We start from the raw sequence: 18410 nt of genomic DNA, 5'->3' as shown, positions 1-18410 counted from the left end.
GCTCATTAGATACTGGAGCTTGGAGAAGTAAAGGGTTCAGTTCAATCTCTGGCTCATTATTAGTTCTTCCTGTATTTCATTTCTTGATCTAATGTAAATTGAACTAGGGAATATTTGGAACACTAGTAATGGGTTTTGAAAAAAAATCATTGAAGAGATGCTCTCAGAAACTATTCTGTAGCAAAATTTGGAAAAGGCAGTTTCTTTATACTCTCAGAAGATATCTATAACAAAGCATCAGGTACTTTCAGTAATGAAAGACATGGTTCATATTTTGATCAATACCTCCCATCGGATACATAATTCAGCCTGAGTGGGACATGACATTCATTTTCTTCATGGCGTTGAGTGACCTGATGCTGTTTCAAATGGTAAATCTATATGTTTGGGTTATATGAAGGTAGAGGCTTTTAGTAAAACACCAAGGGCTAAACTGATACGGTTCTATTTTAGTTCTCTTAAAGGCAAATTAGCTTCGAATAAATGTTAAAGTTTAGTAAAGTGGCACAGTGTCACTGCGTTTTCTGTTTCTATAATTGTGCTATATTTTAACTCTATTTTCTTCCTTTTTCTCTCTGCCTTCATTACCCCAAGCACCATCAGCGATTTCCCTTAGGAACCTTTAAAATTCACAGTGAATTTTGGAATCTACTCTTTAGACTACTATAGCTCTCTGAAAATTCATCCATTGTTTAGAGCCAGTTAATATCAGATAATAGTTTGTACTGCTATAAGAAGTGATTTTAAAAAATCAACAACTATTGGACTTCAGTGATTTTTTTCCCTCTGGGGCTTCAACAAGTATTTGATTTTTTGCTTGAAAATAATGCTAGACAATTTTAAGCTAACTATCCAACATTGGTTCCTTTGAATGATATATTTGCATTTTTTTTATTGAGTGGTGTATCTATTACTAGTACAGTTTATACTAAGAGGAATTGGCCTTAAGGCACAATGAATCTTTGTTTCCACTTTACCAAACTTACATAAATTTCTTTTAGGAGAAACCACTCTGTACTCAGACTGCCTGAAGTGCATATGAATTTGGAAATATATTTTACTGACAACTCGAAGTTTCAAGAGTTAAGAATGCTCATTTATAAATAGTACTATTTTTATATTCTCTTCTGCTGGAAATGTGAATCTGTCAATTAAAGAGTGTCAAAGAGCTATCCAAACCTCTAAAATGATTCCCAGATACCTCAGACTTTTGAAACAAAAAAGACTCCTGAGTTCCACGCTGTGGGATGGGCCCAGTCCAGCAACTAACACCCATTAAATAGCTGATTAATGAAAGCCCCTAACAGAGTATTGGGTATTCTTCCCCCTTTCGGTGATGATGCCAACACATATAATTAGACTTTGTGTTGTATCTATATAGGAAGTTCTATAATTCATTCTGAAAATGATATTGAATGGTAAGTTAGTATTCTTTGAAAGCATTAATTAGTATTTAACTACTTCAGTGTATAATATCTGTGTTTTATAAATAAACCTAAGATATTCGTAGACACTGTCGACTCTTGCCTCACTTCTGTGGAATGATGTGATGTCACATTTCTGGCTTCTCCCCCACCTTTTATGACGGTGCCTTTTAGTGTCCTTTGTGGGCCTTCTTCATTTGCCCCCTTCTTCTGCCTGTTTCTTAAATCTCAGTGCTCCTCAGATATCTTAGTCTTTTTCTATGCTCAGCATGGGTCATAGTCTAGTATATACATGCTGATGACTTCTTAAATCTGTTCCCCCAGCCCAAACCTCTCCCCAACACATCAGACCTCTACATTCAGCCTCTTACTGGATATCTCTCTATTTGGATGTTCCAGAGGCAGCTCAAACTCAGCATGTCCCATACAGGATTTGTCACTATATGCTTCAGCCATATTGATCCAGTTTTTGTTTACTGAAAGTCCCATGCTCTCTCTCACTTGTTTTCAGATACCCTTAGCCTGAAATATACTTTTGCTCCAGCTAACTGAACAAATCTCATAACTGACTTTCTCCAGGAAGCCTTTCCCAATTCTTAGGTTAAGATTTGGGACCTCTTTTATATGGTAATAATGACAGTAATATAGTAACATTGTTGTAGTAATATATCATAGTAATATAATAGAGTAATACTATAGTAATATAGCATATTTATCAATATAGTAAAAGTGATAAAGGTAATGATGATGATGATACTCTATTAAATAGTTTCTTATTGATGCTGTAATAAATTACCACATCCATAGTGGCTTAAAACAACATGAATTTATTATCTTACAGTTCTGTAGGTTGGCAGGTTGACACTGCTCTCACTAAAGTCTTTTCTTTAGGGGAGAATCTCTAAATTTTCTTGCTGTTTCTAATTTCTAGAAGCCCCGTGTTCCTTGGCTTGTGACACCCTTCCATCTTCAAGGCCAGCAATGGCCTCCAGGGTCTTTCTCTCATTTCCTCACTCTGACACCGACTCTTCTGCCTACTGCTTTTCAGGACCCTTGTGATTATACTGAGTCCACCTGGATAATCCAGGATACTCTTCCATTTTAAGGTCAGCTGATTAGCAACCTTAATTCCATTTGTGGCCTTAATTCCCCTTTGCCAAGTAATTTAATATATCCACAGGTTCTGGGAATGAGGGCATGGACATCTTTGGAGGGGCTTTTTGTCTGCAATAGCTAACAGCTATTGAGAACTAGGTATTGTTCCAAGCATCTCACTCACATAGTTGTCAAGAACTGAGAAGAGTCTGAGATTTTATCTTACCCTCTTTGCAAGCTTGACAAGTCAGCCTGCCATTGTTTCTTGAAACTTGGTGGAAGACATGAAACTCTGGGATTAGAGACAATAAAACTTTATTCCTTTAGCTATAGCAGTAGCCAGAGTATCAACATTTTTTGAGCCAGTTCCCTGAGCCCCAATTCACAAGATCAACGCAAAGAGGTCCAGGTGATACCTGCATATGCAATGGATTATATAATAGGTGAGGACCCTGAAGAATCTAGTTATTTTATAAATTATGGCATGTACTCCTGTCCTTTGCTTTTGAGAAGACACTCTCTCTGTTTTTTTCTATACAAATATCCTTAAAAAGATAGTCTGGAACAAAAACCAGTCAGTATCTGTGCTCTTAAGACATACAGAAATGTGAAAGATACTTGAGAGTTGTGTTCCAACAATGGCCCTCGCAGTAACGCTGTGAAATAGTAGCAATTATAATCATCTTCCTTTTACAGGTAAGGAAAATGAGGGGCAGAAATGATAAGTAACAAGCCTGCTAAGTAGCAGGATGGAGTTTTGAACCTGAGCTATCTGGCCTCACAGCCCATGTTCTTAGTCTCTGCTCTGTGCTGCTTCCATCATACCATGTACTCAGGTTAGCGCCTGTACTACCCTGCGGTTTCCTTCATGTGTGTCTATAATATGTATACTTTTAAACTTGTTTGTATTCCCCATTGGTTTTTAAACTCCATGAGGGTTTAATGGGACTGTGTCTTTATTGTTCAGGGTTTATATATCCAGTGTTCAGATCCGTCTGGCCTATGTTAGGTAATGAATAAGTATTTTAGAAATAAATGAAAAAATATAGTAAACGAAAGCTTCATAGAAAGGAACCTTACTTACAACCTACATTCTCTTAGATAACACCAAATCTTTGTTATATAACAAGCATTAATCAAGTTGGCCTGTCACCAAATGATGGTGATAGGAATCATTTAGTGTGTTTTTGATGTTTATGCCAATCATGTCCATTAAAGTAAAGACCGTAAGTTTTGAAAGTGCTTGAGAGAAGATGCAAAATGTGATGATGGCAATCAAAGTAGAGCTAATTTTAAAAATTAAATGGGTGAGAAAATGACAAACATTCCTTGTGCATATGGGATAAGTCCTTTGGCATAAAAATTCTTTTTCAGGGAAAAAGGGAATTAGACAAACCATGAAAAGTGTTCCTCCTTTGCAATTGACGGTAATCAGGAAGTGTCGAGGAAAAGTGATTGCAGAAATGAAAAAAAAAAGTCTTTTGAGTGTGTGCAGGAGGATCAGCAAAAACATTGAATGCATATTAGGGCCTAATGCTAATTCAGGAGAATGCTAGGAGTTTGCGAGCATAAATGCTAAGCTAGTGAATACAAGTGGTACTGATGAAAATTCTGTTATAGGCTAAAGTATGTAGCTGAAACTAATCTTTTTGGATGGAAATATGCCCAAATAGAAAGTCCATCAGGAGAAAGTGTGTTCTGTTTTAAAGCTTTGAAGGACCAATTCACTCTTTTTTTAAAATTTTTATTGGAGTCTAGTTAATTTACAATGTTGTGTTAGTTTCAGGTGTACAGCGAAGTGAATCAGTTATACATATACATATATCCACTCTTTTTTAGATTCTTTTCCAATATAGGTCTTAAATTTGGTGGAAATGTATCCAAGGATAGCAAAGCTTAAACTCCTCTTTGTCAAATGAATTTAAAAACAGCCATTCAGTACCTAATCTGTTTGTGAGTAAAAACAACTTCAGAATATGCCCTTGAAAGGAAATGTTGGTTCTCATTTTATAAATACCAGTAAAAGATGACTTCTATGAATCTTATCTTATCAATATTACTATTTCAAATGCAATTTATATTTATACTAGTCACATGTGGTAATTGTCAGAGCAAGGAGTTTTATTTTTTAATACTTAAGCATGAATGCTTATGTAAATAGTATCTTCAAGTGCCAGTCATGGCATAATCAAAACACAACTTTTTTTTTTTTTAACCTGCTATACCCTTAAAACTTATTTAGGGTCCCTGAATAATAAAATGAGAATGTCCTATGACTTTTTTTTTTTAAGTTTGTTCTTCGGTAGGTCCTGTATTGCTTTACATCATAAGCAACATTTTCAATTCAGAAATCAGAATGCCTAGCATAACACATTAGCCAACATTTCATCTTTGTTAGAAGACAAGATTCCTCCTCTCTCAAGCTAAGGCCTGTCACGAATCTGATTCCCCAAGGTGAGGAAGAACTGGAAAGACCCAAATAGTGATGGCATTGATTTATCATGTTTTGTGCTCAGGACTAAGTGCTTTAAACGGACCATCTCATTGAATCTTCACAACAACCTGCAAGGAAGTTATCCCCGCTTTATCAATGAGGGGATGGAAGCTGGGAGAGACTAAATAATTTGTTTGAAGTTCCATAGCCAGTAAATGTTAGACCTGGGTTTGGATCCCAAACAGTGTGGACTCTAAAGCTCCAACTTTTAACTGCTATGTCTACTGCCCTCTGCCAAGAAGGGCCGGGTTGCAGTGCTGGAAAGATGACTTGGATTGTGATTGAGATGCTGCTAGGACACCGCATGGAAGATAGCATTGAGGCTGAAATTTAAAGGGTGAAGGAAACAGAAGGAAGAGTTAGTGCCGAAGTCTGGGGCTTTGAGAGCAGGATAGATCTGGGGCGGAAGAAGCAGGGCGAAGTTCAGAACGTGTCTGTCGGTCTGGAGGGAGCGCCTCTGAGCGGTACTGAGCAGAGAAGTGTAAAGGAGCGGAAGAGCACTGCGCACGGCAAACCGCGAAACCATGGAGCCGATGACCAGAACTGCAGAGTTCAGTGTTCTTTCTTGGATGGAGCTCGGTAATGTCTAAATATCTGTGTGGTTTGTGACATCAGGCAAAACTAGTTTTAAGCTCTATTCAGCATGACTTGTCACCAGAGGAGAAATGATCCTGGACAACAAACTCTGCTGATCTGTGAGCTCAGAATCTGACTGTGGCAGGGAGGAGAGGCCTGATACTGCACGTGGTTTTTTTGCTAGTGGTTATTTAATAATGTAGAATACATTAAAGTCTATTTCTAGTTTATGAAGTTATACATCAGAACATTGCCCCTAATGCTGGAGACTGGATTCGGTTTGTATGTATTATAAGACCCTGCTTGATGATTCTTTGAACATTTCCACGTGGTTTCAGGGTTCATTTTAGCACGGTGTTGTTAGGGTAGTGGGACATTTTTCTTGGTGACTGACCTTCCCCAGAGTCCAAAAGAGGAAGCTGCAAAGCTTTCTTAAGGTTTAAGCCAGATTACAGGGGAGAGGATTATTCTAGAAGGAATAGTACATTAGTGGCTGTGGAGGGGGGACTATCAATTAACAGTCTACTCCTAAGGTGCTTAGATATTTTCCTCTGGAGCTCAAAGAGAGCTATCTGGGCATGTGGGTGGTGACAGATGACATTGGAGTGGGTGAGAACACTCAAAGAAAACTAGTAGAATGAGTTAAAACACACACACACACACACACACACACACAGATGGAAATCCTAGAACTCTGTTTTCAAAATCAGAAGATGACAAGAAAATTAAACAAACAAGAACAAAAACAACAAGAAGAAAGGGTAATCTGGGAAGTGGAGGAGAAACACGGATATCTTTCTATGACAGACCCTAATTGGCAGTGTGATAAACCTTGGCAGTATCAAAAAAGTAAGAACTCAGAGGCCTCCATGAGATTTTGTGCTCTTAGTTAGCGACAGCTGTTTCAACAGTGTTAAAGGTAGAAAGTAAATTCTAGTGCACTGAAGGGAACAAGTAGAGAAAGTCAGATTTTTATGGTGATTTATGTAATCACATTGACTAGTATTATATGAATATTTGTTATCTGCCTATAGTTTTAGGACTAGGGTAATTAACTGGGAGCAGACTCCTATGCATAATTTTATCCAGGATTTTCTTTAAATTTCCAAGTAAGTTTGACTCTGAAACATTCGAGTTTTCTTACTTCTGTTTTCAAGGCATATTAAAGAGTTGTGGTTGCACACGTTAATGGATATAGCCTCATGACAAATTATTTTGCAAAAATTGAAACAATTTAATTCATTGTAAATAAATCTTATTATCTTCAAAGTTAAGCAAAAGAATATTTCAGTTACTGAAGGTATTAACAGCTTCTTTGAGGTATAGTGACATGCAGTATGCTGCACATATGTAAAGTGTAAAATCTGATGTTTTAAGATATATATACACCCATGAAATCATCACCATAATGAGCCTATCCATCACCCCCAAAAGTTTCCTGTTGTTACTTTTTTAATTTATTTTTTTAATCAAAGGTTATTTACAATGCTGTGCCAATCTCTGCCGTACAGCATAGTGACTCAGTTTTACACATAGAGACATTCTTTCTTTCCTGTTGCTTTTTTTTTTTTGCGGTACGCGGGCCTCTCACTGTTGTGACCTCTCCCGTTGCGGAGCACAGGCTCCGGACACGCAGGCTCAGCGGCCATGGCTCACGGGCCCAGCCGCTCCGCGGCATGTGGGATTTTCCCAGACCGGGGCACGAACCTGTGTCCCCTGCATCAGCAGGCGGACTCTCAACCACTGCGCCACCAGGGAAGCCCCCTGTTGCTATTTTTAATCCCTCCTATCTGTGTCCCCAGGTGATTACTGATCTGCTTTTTGACATTATAGATTAATTTGCATTTTCTAAAATTTTATGTGACATGAATCATAAAACATATAGATTTTTTCTTCCTTTTTACTCAGTATAGCTATTCTGGAGCTCATCCATGTTGTAGCACGTATTGATAGCTCATTTCTTTTTATTGCTAAACAGCATTTTATTGTATGGATATACCACACATTATCCATTCATCTATTGATGGACATTGGAATTATTTCCAGTTTGGGCATATTGGAAGTAAACTGTTATGAACATTTGTGTACAAGTCTTTATGTGGATATATGCTTCCGGAAGGTGTTCTTAAAATATAGAACTGTTTATGAGATAAAGGTATAGAGCAGAGAGACACAGTTAAATTATGCCTCAATAGTTGTTAGAACAAAATCCAAGTTTCTTCAGTACTTTGATAGAAGGTTATTATGTCTGTAGTAGCGTAATCTAATTTTTAAATTTTTCTTTTTTTTTCCTTCTTCCAGCCATAGACATGGTTCCCTGTATCTATTGTAAAGCCTGTGAGCATCTGAGAAGCTGCCTCCTGTGCTTGATCCCTCTGTGTTTTACTCTGTTCTCAATCACTTTATCTGAATCTGACTCCATTTGCTCAAGAGTCTTTGTCTGGCTGAAGTACAGCTTTGTTACTCGGGTCTGACTTCTCTGCCCTTACATCTCTGGAAACCAACCTGTCACCAGCTGCCTACTTAAGTCACCATTGCCTGAGATTGTTGGCACCAACCTTCAGCTGCCCCCTCACCACACCTGCTTAGGCTGCTAGTCAGGTTTTTGCTGTCTGATGACTGCCCCTGGCTGTACCTTCTTTATTCCAAACTCTTAGACTCGCATCTGGCCCATGTCTGGAATTTTCTCTCCGTGCCATTTGAGCCACTCCATATTCCAGTGTGCGGCCTGATTTGTTGACTTAGTCTTGGGGACCTGACTACTCTCGGCTCTTGGAGAACTCCAGCAAACAGAAGTGCCTCTGTTTTGCAACAGGCTTGTCCATAAGTCCCCGTGTTCCTACAAGTAAATGGCCCCAGACCTGCTACTGCTATTGCCATCTGCTGGTAGCAGGCAGAGTTGGTGCAATGTTGTTCTATTGCCTAGTTTGTTCATATTTAAGGAAGGTCTCAAGGTAAAATCTTTAGCAGAGGTATGTCTATTTGTTACGTACTTGCACTCTGTATAATTCTCACATCTATACTCTTCTCCTTTATATGCTTCAACCACACCAACCTTCATTCTATCCAATATGCTAGCCTCATTTCCTCCTTAGGGCCTGTGCATTTTTAGAACAATGTATCAATTCTTAGAACAATGTATCAATACTTCCACAGATCTTCAGACAGCTGGCTTCTACCATTATTCACATCTCAGGTGAGATGTGATTACCTTAGAGATGCCTGCTTTGACCACACTTCACTCATTTCACCCTACCAGTCAATCACTGTCTTACTCTATTATTTTTTGGTAACATTTATCATTTACTAAAATTCTTTCATTCATTTATTACTTGTTAATTAACCTCCTCTTCCTACACATACCCACAAATAAATATAAGTGCCATGAGAGCAGGGAGCAAGGAGCTTGGATGACAGAACAAACAATGCTTGTATTGAGCAAAAGAGATGCTCAGTAAATACATACTTGTATAAATGAATGCATATAGTACCTCTGTCTGCCTGTCGAAATCCAACTTATCTTTGCAAGTCCAACTCAGATACTATCTCTTTCAAGAACTTCTCCAACTAAATCTGTTTTCTCGCTTTTTCACAGGACTTTTTATTCTTTATTTATTTTTTCTGTTAAGCCGTCATGTTTCCATGTAGTGGATACAGGGGCCATACTTGACTTATCTTTAGTCCATAGGTCAGAAGCACAGGTAACAACCTGGGCTTGGGACTGGCTTTTGAAGTAGGGATGGAGGGTGTAGTGTTGTAGGACTGAACCCTTAACCTGTGGAATCTGATTCTATCTTCGGGTGGATGGTATCAGAATTGAGTTGAATACTGGGTCACTCTGTTGGAATCCAAGAATTACTTATAGACGGTGTGGGACAAACCCTCCCACATCCCCTCCCCACATGCGCACATGTTGAAATTGGTTCCAGGAACCTAAGAGACTTCCCTCATTCCTTCTTCCTTCTTTCTTTTCTGAAGCAATCATAATTTTGAATCTGGTGTTTATCATTCCTATATGTGTGTGACTGTGTGTGCATTTTACCACTACTGTCTGTCTGAGTATATGTGTGAATGTGTGAGTATCCATTTGCAATCTATGGTACTATTCTGCTTGTTTTTAAGTAGTATATGGTAAGGGTCATTCTACACCTTATTTGTTCCCTCAACATTACGTTTTTCAGATTATCCGTGATGATACATGTAGTGTTAGAATCTAGTGGTGAGACTATTTCAGTTGTTATATGGTATTCCTTTTTAGAATTATTTCACAGTTTCTTTGTCAGTTATCTCGGTGAAAGGCTTGCAGTTTTCTCTTTTCACTCTTACAAAGAATACTGCAGCAAACATTTTTGTACCATTATTTTCTTAGCATCCTAGGGAGTTAGTCCAGGGTTTACATGGGAAAGTGGAGCCACGTTGCCTGGGTTCGAATCCTTACGTGGCCGCTTGCTAGCTTTCCCAAGCAGCGTTGAGCACCAGCTACATTTAGTCCTTCTGCACATGCATGCCCTACCTCAGCCCCTGGCAACAAGTTATCAGCTTGGCTTAGATGCCTTTGGCTCCGGTGGATCCTGCTGGATCCAGTTCCCAAATGCCACTGCCCGTGGCTTCACATGCAATCACTGGTTTGCATTTATGTACCATTTCTGGTCCATGGAGAGGTTTATTTTCAAGCCTGGAGATTATTTTCTGTTTTTCCTTTTAATATTTTACTTATCATTGCTATGTGTTTGAGCAGAGGGAGTGCATCAAAGCATGTACTTACTGTGTCACCTTAAGCAAACGTTGATAATACCTCTACAGCCTTTTAAAATAAGCACAAATCTTAGAATCATCTAATCATAGATTTTCGGAGCTGGAAGGGATTTTAGAGATCATGACGTCTAATAACCTTATTTTATAGGTGAGAGAATTGTGGTCTTGAGAAATTAAAGTGATTTACTGATGTCATATATTTAATTAATGGTGGAGGCAGGACCAGGACCAGAGTCTGCAGGTTCCCTCAATAGTCTTTTTTTTTTTTTTTTTTGTGGTACGCGGGCCTCTCACTGTTGTGGCCTCTCCCATTGCGGAGCACAGGCTCCAGACGCGCACGCTCCGCGGCATGTGGGATCCTACCGCACCGGGGCACGAACCCGTGTCCCCTGCATCAGCAGGCAGACTCTCAACCACTGTGCCACCAGGGAAGCCCCCCTCTATAGTCCTTTTGACACTACATCTACTTTTTTAGTTTTCTCTATCTGAGCTATATTTATATGTAATATTTTATTTTTAACAAAACTCAAAAAATACATTAGAATTAAGCAAGTAGAAATATGGCATGTCAGATTTTTAAACTGATGTGAGATGTTTTCTTTTAAACAATATTGAGGTAAAAGCAGGAGTACAGCATGTACTGCACTGAGCTGAGTATATTGTCATTGGAAGGCACAATGCCTTTTGACTCTGCAGATTCCTGCCGCATTTGGTTTCCGTGACTTTCTGCAACTTATTAGAATAGGCCCATCAATAATGGTGCTGATACTTCCAACCTCCTACAGCATTGGGTCTGAAAATGAACTGTGATGGATGGATATGGCCAGCATTTACAGTGATAGCCTATATTTCTGCTGTCACGTAGAAATGGCAGGTAGTTTAATTTAGAAAAAAAAATTACTGAGAAAGAACAAGTATTTCTTCTAATTAGGATTTCTGGACTTTTGTCGGATATGAATTTAGAATCTGACATGTTTGTTAAAGCCTTTGGAATTGTTTTATTCTATTTCTAGATCTTTTAGCTGTGCCTAAGCATCCGTATGCTGCTATGGAGAACTGGGGACTAAGTATTTTTGTGGAACAAAGAATACTGCTGGATCCCAGTGTTTCATCTATTTCTTATTTGCTGGATGTCACCATGGTCATTGTTCATGAGATATGTCACCAGGTATGAGAAAAAGGATCAGGTGTAAGTATAATTGCAAACTATCAAGAATGTAGAATGATTTCAGATACTTAGATTAGGAGCTAAGTTATTATCCTCCCAATTAAGTTTTAATCATATAGAGCACCGTGTAGTTCTTTTTGGAAGATAGGTTGTTCTCAAATGATGTCACAAACGAAAGCAAACACACGGATCATGTTGAATAAGTAACTGTCATTCAGGTTAGTTGAGGAGTAAGATGGCACTGCTACCCAGCAGCCTCTTTGGAGACCCTATCCACTCACTATTCTTTGTCAACCTTGCTCTATTTTCTTGTGATTATTGGTGTGTATATATGGTGAGTGCAGTGATGGCAATGATTTATTGCATTGCTGAAAGATGCAGCTGAGTTTTGTGTACATGTCAAAATTTGCTTTTGCTGAAATCAATTTGTTATTCCCCTTCTCCCATCACACAGACACTTAGGAAGTCTTTCACTAAGTCTGCGACAGCCTCTTTGTTCTCAAATGATTGATATTTTTTTGTCTTGACATGTTTAGAAATTCATATGTAAATTTGCCAGCTTTATCACGAAGCTAAGATAAAATTAATTTCATTTTGATTTTATGTACTTTCTTACAATGAGTAGAAGGTATTACAGAGATTTCACAATGCTTATTAGAATCTTGATTCTAGTGAAAAAAATAACTGAAAATAAACATTTGTGCTAATAAAAAGCAATCCTTGCCCTGATTACCAGAAACTGTGGATAGTTTTTAAGTGAAAACAACAGAAATCACAGTGTGATACTGTAAAACTTCAATTTGTTACTAACCCAAAATCTTTTTAAAAAGCTTGAAAACCTTAAGAAAGTGAAGTGGAAAATGTTGTTAGTAAAAGAGGCTGAACAGCTAAATGATAATACATGAATAGGGACTTATGATAAATTGTTCTAGGCCATATGACCATTTACCTATATGTCAGCCTTTTGCAGTGAACCTGTAGATGTTTGTACCTGTCATGCTGCTCAGCTTGGGCGTGTGTTCCTTGCTGCAGAGACTTAAGGGGATCCATTGCAGAGATAACCAGGGCTCCTCTGTTGTGCTAAAAATGGTTTCTAGCTAAACATACAATTCTTTGACGCAAATCAATGTCCTTTTTGAACGTTCCTAGAAACGAGTTACATGTAGAGTTCTGTTGAAATAAGAACACACTGATCATTGTTTCTAGAACTGGATTTCATTTGTTCCAGATTCTCAGTTACTTTCTTGTTCTAGCTTAGTGGTGCTCGGCTACTTACTATGCGGAAATGAGCCAGAAGCTGGGAGAAACACATAATAATTTCCACTGTCATTACCAAATTATTTTCTACATTACCGTTTCTCCTGACCTATTTATTGTCACAATTCTTAAGACAGGCTTTCAATTTAAGGGAGAAGAAACATTACTTTCTGATCAAGAACAGAAAATGTTTTAAATATCATTTGTTTTGTGGTCATCAGCATATTCAGAGTTATCTCTTATTTGTATTTCTATTAGAGATCCTCTTGAGTAAGTGATACTTCATTAATATTGAAATGCTCAGCCACCAAGCTCTTTCCTCTAGCTCCTAAAGCTGTAAAGCTATGATCTGATACTTGTCTCACTACCTTTTCCTTCTGCTTCTTAAATAACTCACTCCCACTTAGAGTCTTCACACTAAGGGTTACTTACAAATGCCTATAATCCTCTTGCCTAAGGCTTTCTCATGGCTTCTTCTTATCATTAAAGTCTGAGCTCAAATGTCATCTGCTTAGAGAGAATCTTTTCGTTTCTACAGTCTAAAGTGACCCGTCCCCCATTCCTATCACACTTTAATAAGATCTGAAATTGTATTGTTCATTTGCTTATTTTTTATTTTCTATCTCATCTCATTGTCCCTTCCTCCACAATAAAGTGTCAGCTGCCTGAGAAGGGACATCGTCTGACTTTTCATCATTAAGTCCCAAGTCTGTAGGATAGTTACCGTGTATAATTTTTTTTGTTTGTTTTGTTTTCTAATGAAAAAAGAATTCCTTTAAGCTTTGGTGAACTCAGCAAGGATTTCAGAGTAATGTATCCAGATCTAATCAAAACACCAATTATAAATTACAACATTACTTTCCTGAAGGGATCTTAGAGATTTTTTGGTCCAACCCTCATTATCATAGAATCATGGAGAGTCAGGTGTGGAGCATCTTAAAGCCCTTATTAGTTCCTTCAATCAGCCGATGTCGTCTGTGAATTGCCTCTGCCACTGGAAGGCGCTGCTTCGGTACTTCCTGTGATGAGCTCACCACTTCTCGAGGTAGTATTTTTCCCCCTTCATCCATTTCAGTCTGTTAGAGGGTCTCCTGCATTTTTAGCAATGTCTACCAATCTACAACCCTAATTTCCATCCATTAGTACTGACTTGTCCCCTTGAGCCATAAGACCCAAGCGTTTTCTTCTTCTATATACTAGGTCTTCAAATATTTGAAGAAAGCTGTTGTCAGTTTTTTTACCCTGAGCCCTTTCTTCTCCAGGCTAAATCTTCTTCTTGTGTTCCTTGAACATTTTATTTTTGTTCTTCCCTGAATGCATTTATAGAAAATTAGTGTCATCCAAGTAGTCAAATAAATCAATGGTGTTGCCACAATGTATTTTAAGCTCACAAAATCAATTGGGGAATGAATTCCAATTGTGATAATCATAGTTTAATACATTTAATTTTAGATAAAATAATTCTGGGATAGACGCGATTTTATCTGATGCCCATTCATTTGTCACGGCAGTGGTTTGGTGACCTCGTGACTCCTGTGTGGTGGGAAGACGTGTGGCTGAAGGAGGGATTTGCTCACTACTTTGAGTTTGTTGGTACAGACTACCTCTACCCTGGCTGGAACATGGTAAGTGCACTTTTTAGTTGTTTGGAACTCTAAGTGAAAGGTTGATCCTGTGTTACATTGGGCTTATCATCAGACGTGACTGAAAATACCAACCGATGCATGAAAAAAAAAAAAAAGCTATCCAATAAAGGAAAAGTAACCCAAAATGTAAACAGTAGTAGTCCAAAATATTTTTGTTTATTAGAACTAAATAGAATCTGATTGGTTATACGCTGATTTCAAAATGGTACAAGTTTTCTAAATAGAAATATTTTAGATTGCAGTATTTGATAACAAAGATAAATTATCCCTTAAAATAGAGAAGGTAACAGTAATCAATAAGTTATATTTTAAGTATATAGGATGTTTCAATATATAGAAAAATGAGAACTTAATATTTCTTCAATGTGATGAACTCAAAAATTAGCTAAAATTTTTGATGCATTATTGCTGTTTTTACTTTAGGATTAAATGATTTAATAAGAGGTCACTATAAAGAGTTGTACACATTATACCCATACCTGTACGTCTGAACCTGAAGTAGGATTTGTTTTACCTTAAGCAGTGATGTTCTAGAACATCCTAGAAGAAAAAGTGGAGGGAGGGTATGATTTCTATATGTCATTTAATGTAAGTTTTTCATTTGGTCTAAGCTTCCATTAATCAGTAAGTGACTATGTTATTATGGAGTAGAACCCAGGGTATATGTTTGGGATCTTGAATTTTAAATTTATTTTAAGTGGCACTATGTAAAAGTTGCAAAGTACTGACATTTGTCAACTTCCAGAAGCTCAAAAGCTTTCACCTGTGACATAGCATGAGTGATAATATATATTTATTTCACACCACTCTTTTTTGATGTTTAAATTATTATGTGACTATCTAGTTATCTGTCATGATTGCAAGTATGATCTGAATAGTATTTAAACCAAGGTAAAATATAAAGATGTCTGTAAGTCATGATACAACTTCTCTACCATAAATTCAACCAACTCCTGCTGAGTAAGAAAGGTAATCTTACATATCTCAGAAGAAATGTTATAATTGTAATATCATATTGATATGTTCGAATTATCCAGTTTTGCTTATATTTTATAAAGGCAACATGGTTCGTTTGCACAAATGTGTGAGTTAATTTTACTTAGCCTTATGTATCTAGGTATGCATTATATATTATACAGTTTAAAAAATCTTACTTGAACTGTTTTATTATGGCATTAAAATTAATTAAAAATGTCTTTAAAGAACTTTGAAGAAAAATCATCAATACCATCAATATTAATTAATTTTTAAACAAATACGAAATTTGAAAGCTGAAATGTTTAAGGATATTGAAATATTCGTAAAAATATATTTTGGTTTTTAGTTGACTTTCAACCAAATTTGTTTAAAATTATCATTTAATTTTCACTATGCTGTGGATTATTACTGATTTATAATTCTATTATGTTTCAATATTAAAAGATATTAGTATTACAAATGGCATGTTACTCATATAGGTAAGCTTTTTCTTTTTTTTCAGCTCATTCACCTATCTATGACAAAATCCTTTCTGTTCATCATTATAAACATTATAACCTAAACCTTTTTAGGTTAAAAAGGAATCAACAGAATTATACTAGAGGTGAAAACTGACAGCTTTTGATGGTTTTAGCATGGCAGTGAATCCCAAGTTTCAATGTTCTCATACTGGATTTTATCTTTGAATAATTTTGTATATTCCTTCATTATCTTTATCAGTTAAGTTATAAATGGAGAACATTTTTATAAGAAATATTGAAAATTAATATAGAGTGTAAATAACACATCTGAGACTTTGTCCTTAACAGAATACATACCATGCACTGGAAGTATAAAAACCTTGAGCTGGTAAGATATTAATCCATATGTTATAATCAAAAATAGGAATTACTGATGGATTAAACTAAGAAATGAAAGAATAAGGTCCATCACAATTAATTAGGCAATAGTGAAAACAGGTTTTATTATTATGTCTCTTTATGTTAGGATTTTAAAGATTACAAATACTGTCTGATCATTGGCTACTTTTGCTTTTTTAGTAGTTTTTTCAATTTAGGTTGTAGAGTACCTCAATATACTAAATTTATAAAACCTATAAGAGACTCTAAACAAATTCTCCTCCAAGGATCATTAATATCTTCTTTGCAAACAAAATTTTAGGACTAAGTTAGCCACATAAGTAAGAAAGGATATTAAGTGACTTTAAGGCTGTGTCAGCACTATTTTTCATAGTGGCATCAGCAAGAGAGTGTAAGAAATACTAGAAAGAACAAGAGTGGTGGCTGTGTTAGCAGTAACTCGTACTGTTGTGATATGCACACAAACTCACCTAGGAGAACAAGGCTTGGGCTTCACTAGAACTTAGCCTCAATTAGAAAAACTGGAAGTCAGGCTTGTGTCAGAAGTAAAGAAATTCGGGAAGCTGACCTCTTGCCTCTAATCTCAAAAACAGTGCTTTAATTATTTTTAGACACCAAGGCTCAAGCACTGAAATACAATTTCAGATTGCTAGGGAGATTGCTATGACAGTTTACCTTCGATGGAATAGCAATAAGGAAGCCCAGAATTACACTGTATTGTTAAGGAAGCTCTTGTTCTGATTTAGGATAGTATACTTGTGTAGCCTGCTTAACTGTTCGTAAAATCTTAGGTTGTATATACGTGTGTGTATGTGTTTACAGTCAGTTTCTGCTAAAGCAATAATCAGTTTCTACATTAAAAACACTACATGGAATAAAAACTACTATGAAATTTTTTTCCCCAATAAACTGATCAAGTATACCATTTTATAGATATGGGCCTTTCCAGGTAGTATGATATAAGGTCAGGAAATGGATAGGCAAGAAGAAATTCAGATTCCAAGAAAGGCACTTCACTTCTTTGACTCACCCTTAATATTTGAGAAGTGGGGGCGATTATACTGACTTGGTAAGCACATATAATTTTTGTGAAGAGAAAATAACTTTCGAGGTCTTTGAAATGCATGAACCGCTATACAAATGTGAGTAGGTATCATGGACCTGGAAAATAATAAATGCTCCATTACAAAGGGGCATTGATTTTATGTATAAATACCCTAACATTTCCAACCCTAGTAATCTATTTTGACACCCTAGATTTCTAAAAATTATGTGTAGATTACAAAAAGTTTTCTGTAATCTTTGTATCTAGACTCAGTCTCCCCAAATCAATGCTTATCTATATTGGCAATATGGACTATTCTATAGGAACATAAGTCTTATATCATGTTTCATTCATCAAACAGAAGTGTCAAGATCAACAGAAGCAACTTCTTCAGCTCAGGCCTGGGGTTAGATTTCATAGGTTGAGTAGTCCTTTTGCTTGATGTTATTTGATCAAAGTTGGTTGTTAATGACAACATTATTGGATGATTAAGTTACAGTATGCTGTTGATGGCCGTCCAAAGGGAGAAAAGAAAACACTCATGCTGCCTAGTTACTATTCTTCAACAATTCTTTATCATTTAAATTTGAAAAAGTCTATAATAAAAGAGCTTTAATACAGGAAAAGGATTAATAGTAAAATGATACCATGAAAAACTCCTTATTTTACAGACCTGATGCCGATGCAGGCAAAATCACATCCCTTGTGAATATTGCTCAGGTTTTCACTATAATTTGTATCTGTATGATAGGTGTAACCTTTAATTTCCTGAATGTAGCCTTGTAAGGACGTACTTGTTATAATGAGAATTATTCAACATGAGTGTATGTTCTTTTATTAAATAATTTGGGATGCTAAGGAGCTTTACACAGCAATAATTGTATACACTGATAAAGTCTGCAGACTGGGAATTCTTCCTAAATTTTTATGAGGGCACATACCTGGGCATAAAGATAACTATTAATAGAGAATCGTGCAACTGAACTTCATTATGCTAAATACTTAGGATATCTCAAAGTGTATTGCCCAAAACTTTGATAAATGTTCTCAATTGTTTTTATCATGGGCAGGATTAAAATAGTAAAAATGAATTCTGCCATTAGACTCAGTAT

The 18410-nt window shown here is 36.7% G+C and overlaps 1 protein-coding gene across 1 annotated transcript in view; it reads left to right on the top strand.

Moving 5' to 3' along the window:
- TRHDE (thyrotropin releasing hormone degrading enzyme) overlaps positions 1 to 18410 on the top strand; it is a 405203-nt gene that overhangs the window by 203762 nt on the left and 183031 nt on the right. Inside the window, exons 4-5 of the mRNA XM_060113303.1 lie at positions 11358 to 11512; positions 14281 to 14394. Of these exons, the coding sequence (XP_059969286.1) occupies positions 11358 to 11512; positions 14281 to 14394 (269 nt within the window). The remainder of the gene's footprint in view (positions 1 to 11357; positions 11513 to 14280; positions 14395 to 18410) is intronic.

The sequence above is a fragment of the Mesoplodon densirostris genome, chromosome 11 (assembly GCF_025265405.1).
Source record: "Mesoplodon densirostris isolate mMesDen1 chromosome 11, mMesDen1 primary haplotype, whole genome shotgun sequence".
Taxonomy (NCBI): Eukaryota; Metazoa; Chordata; class Mammalia; order Artiodactyla; family Ziphiidae; genus Mesoplodon; species Mesoplodon densirostris.
The sequence above is the reverse complement of the archived record's forward strand: the minus strand, read 5'-3'. Positions and strand labels throughout refer to the sequence as shown.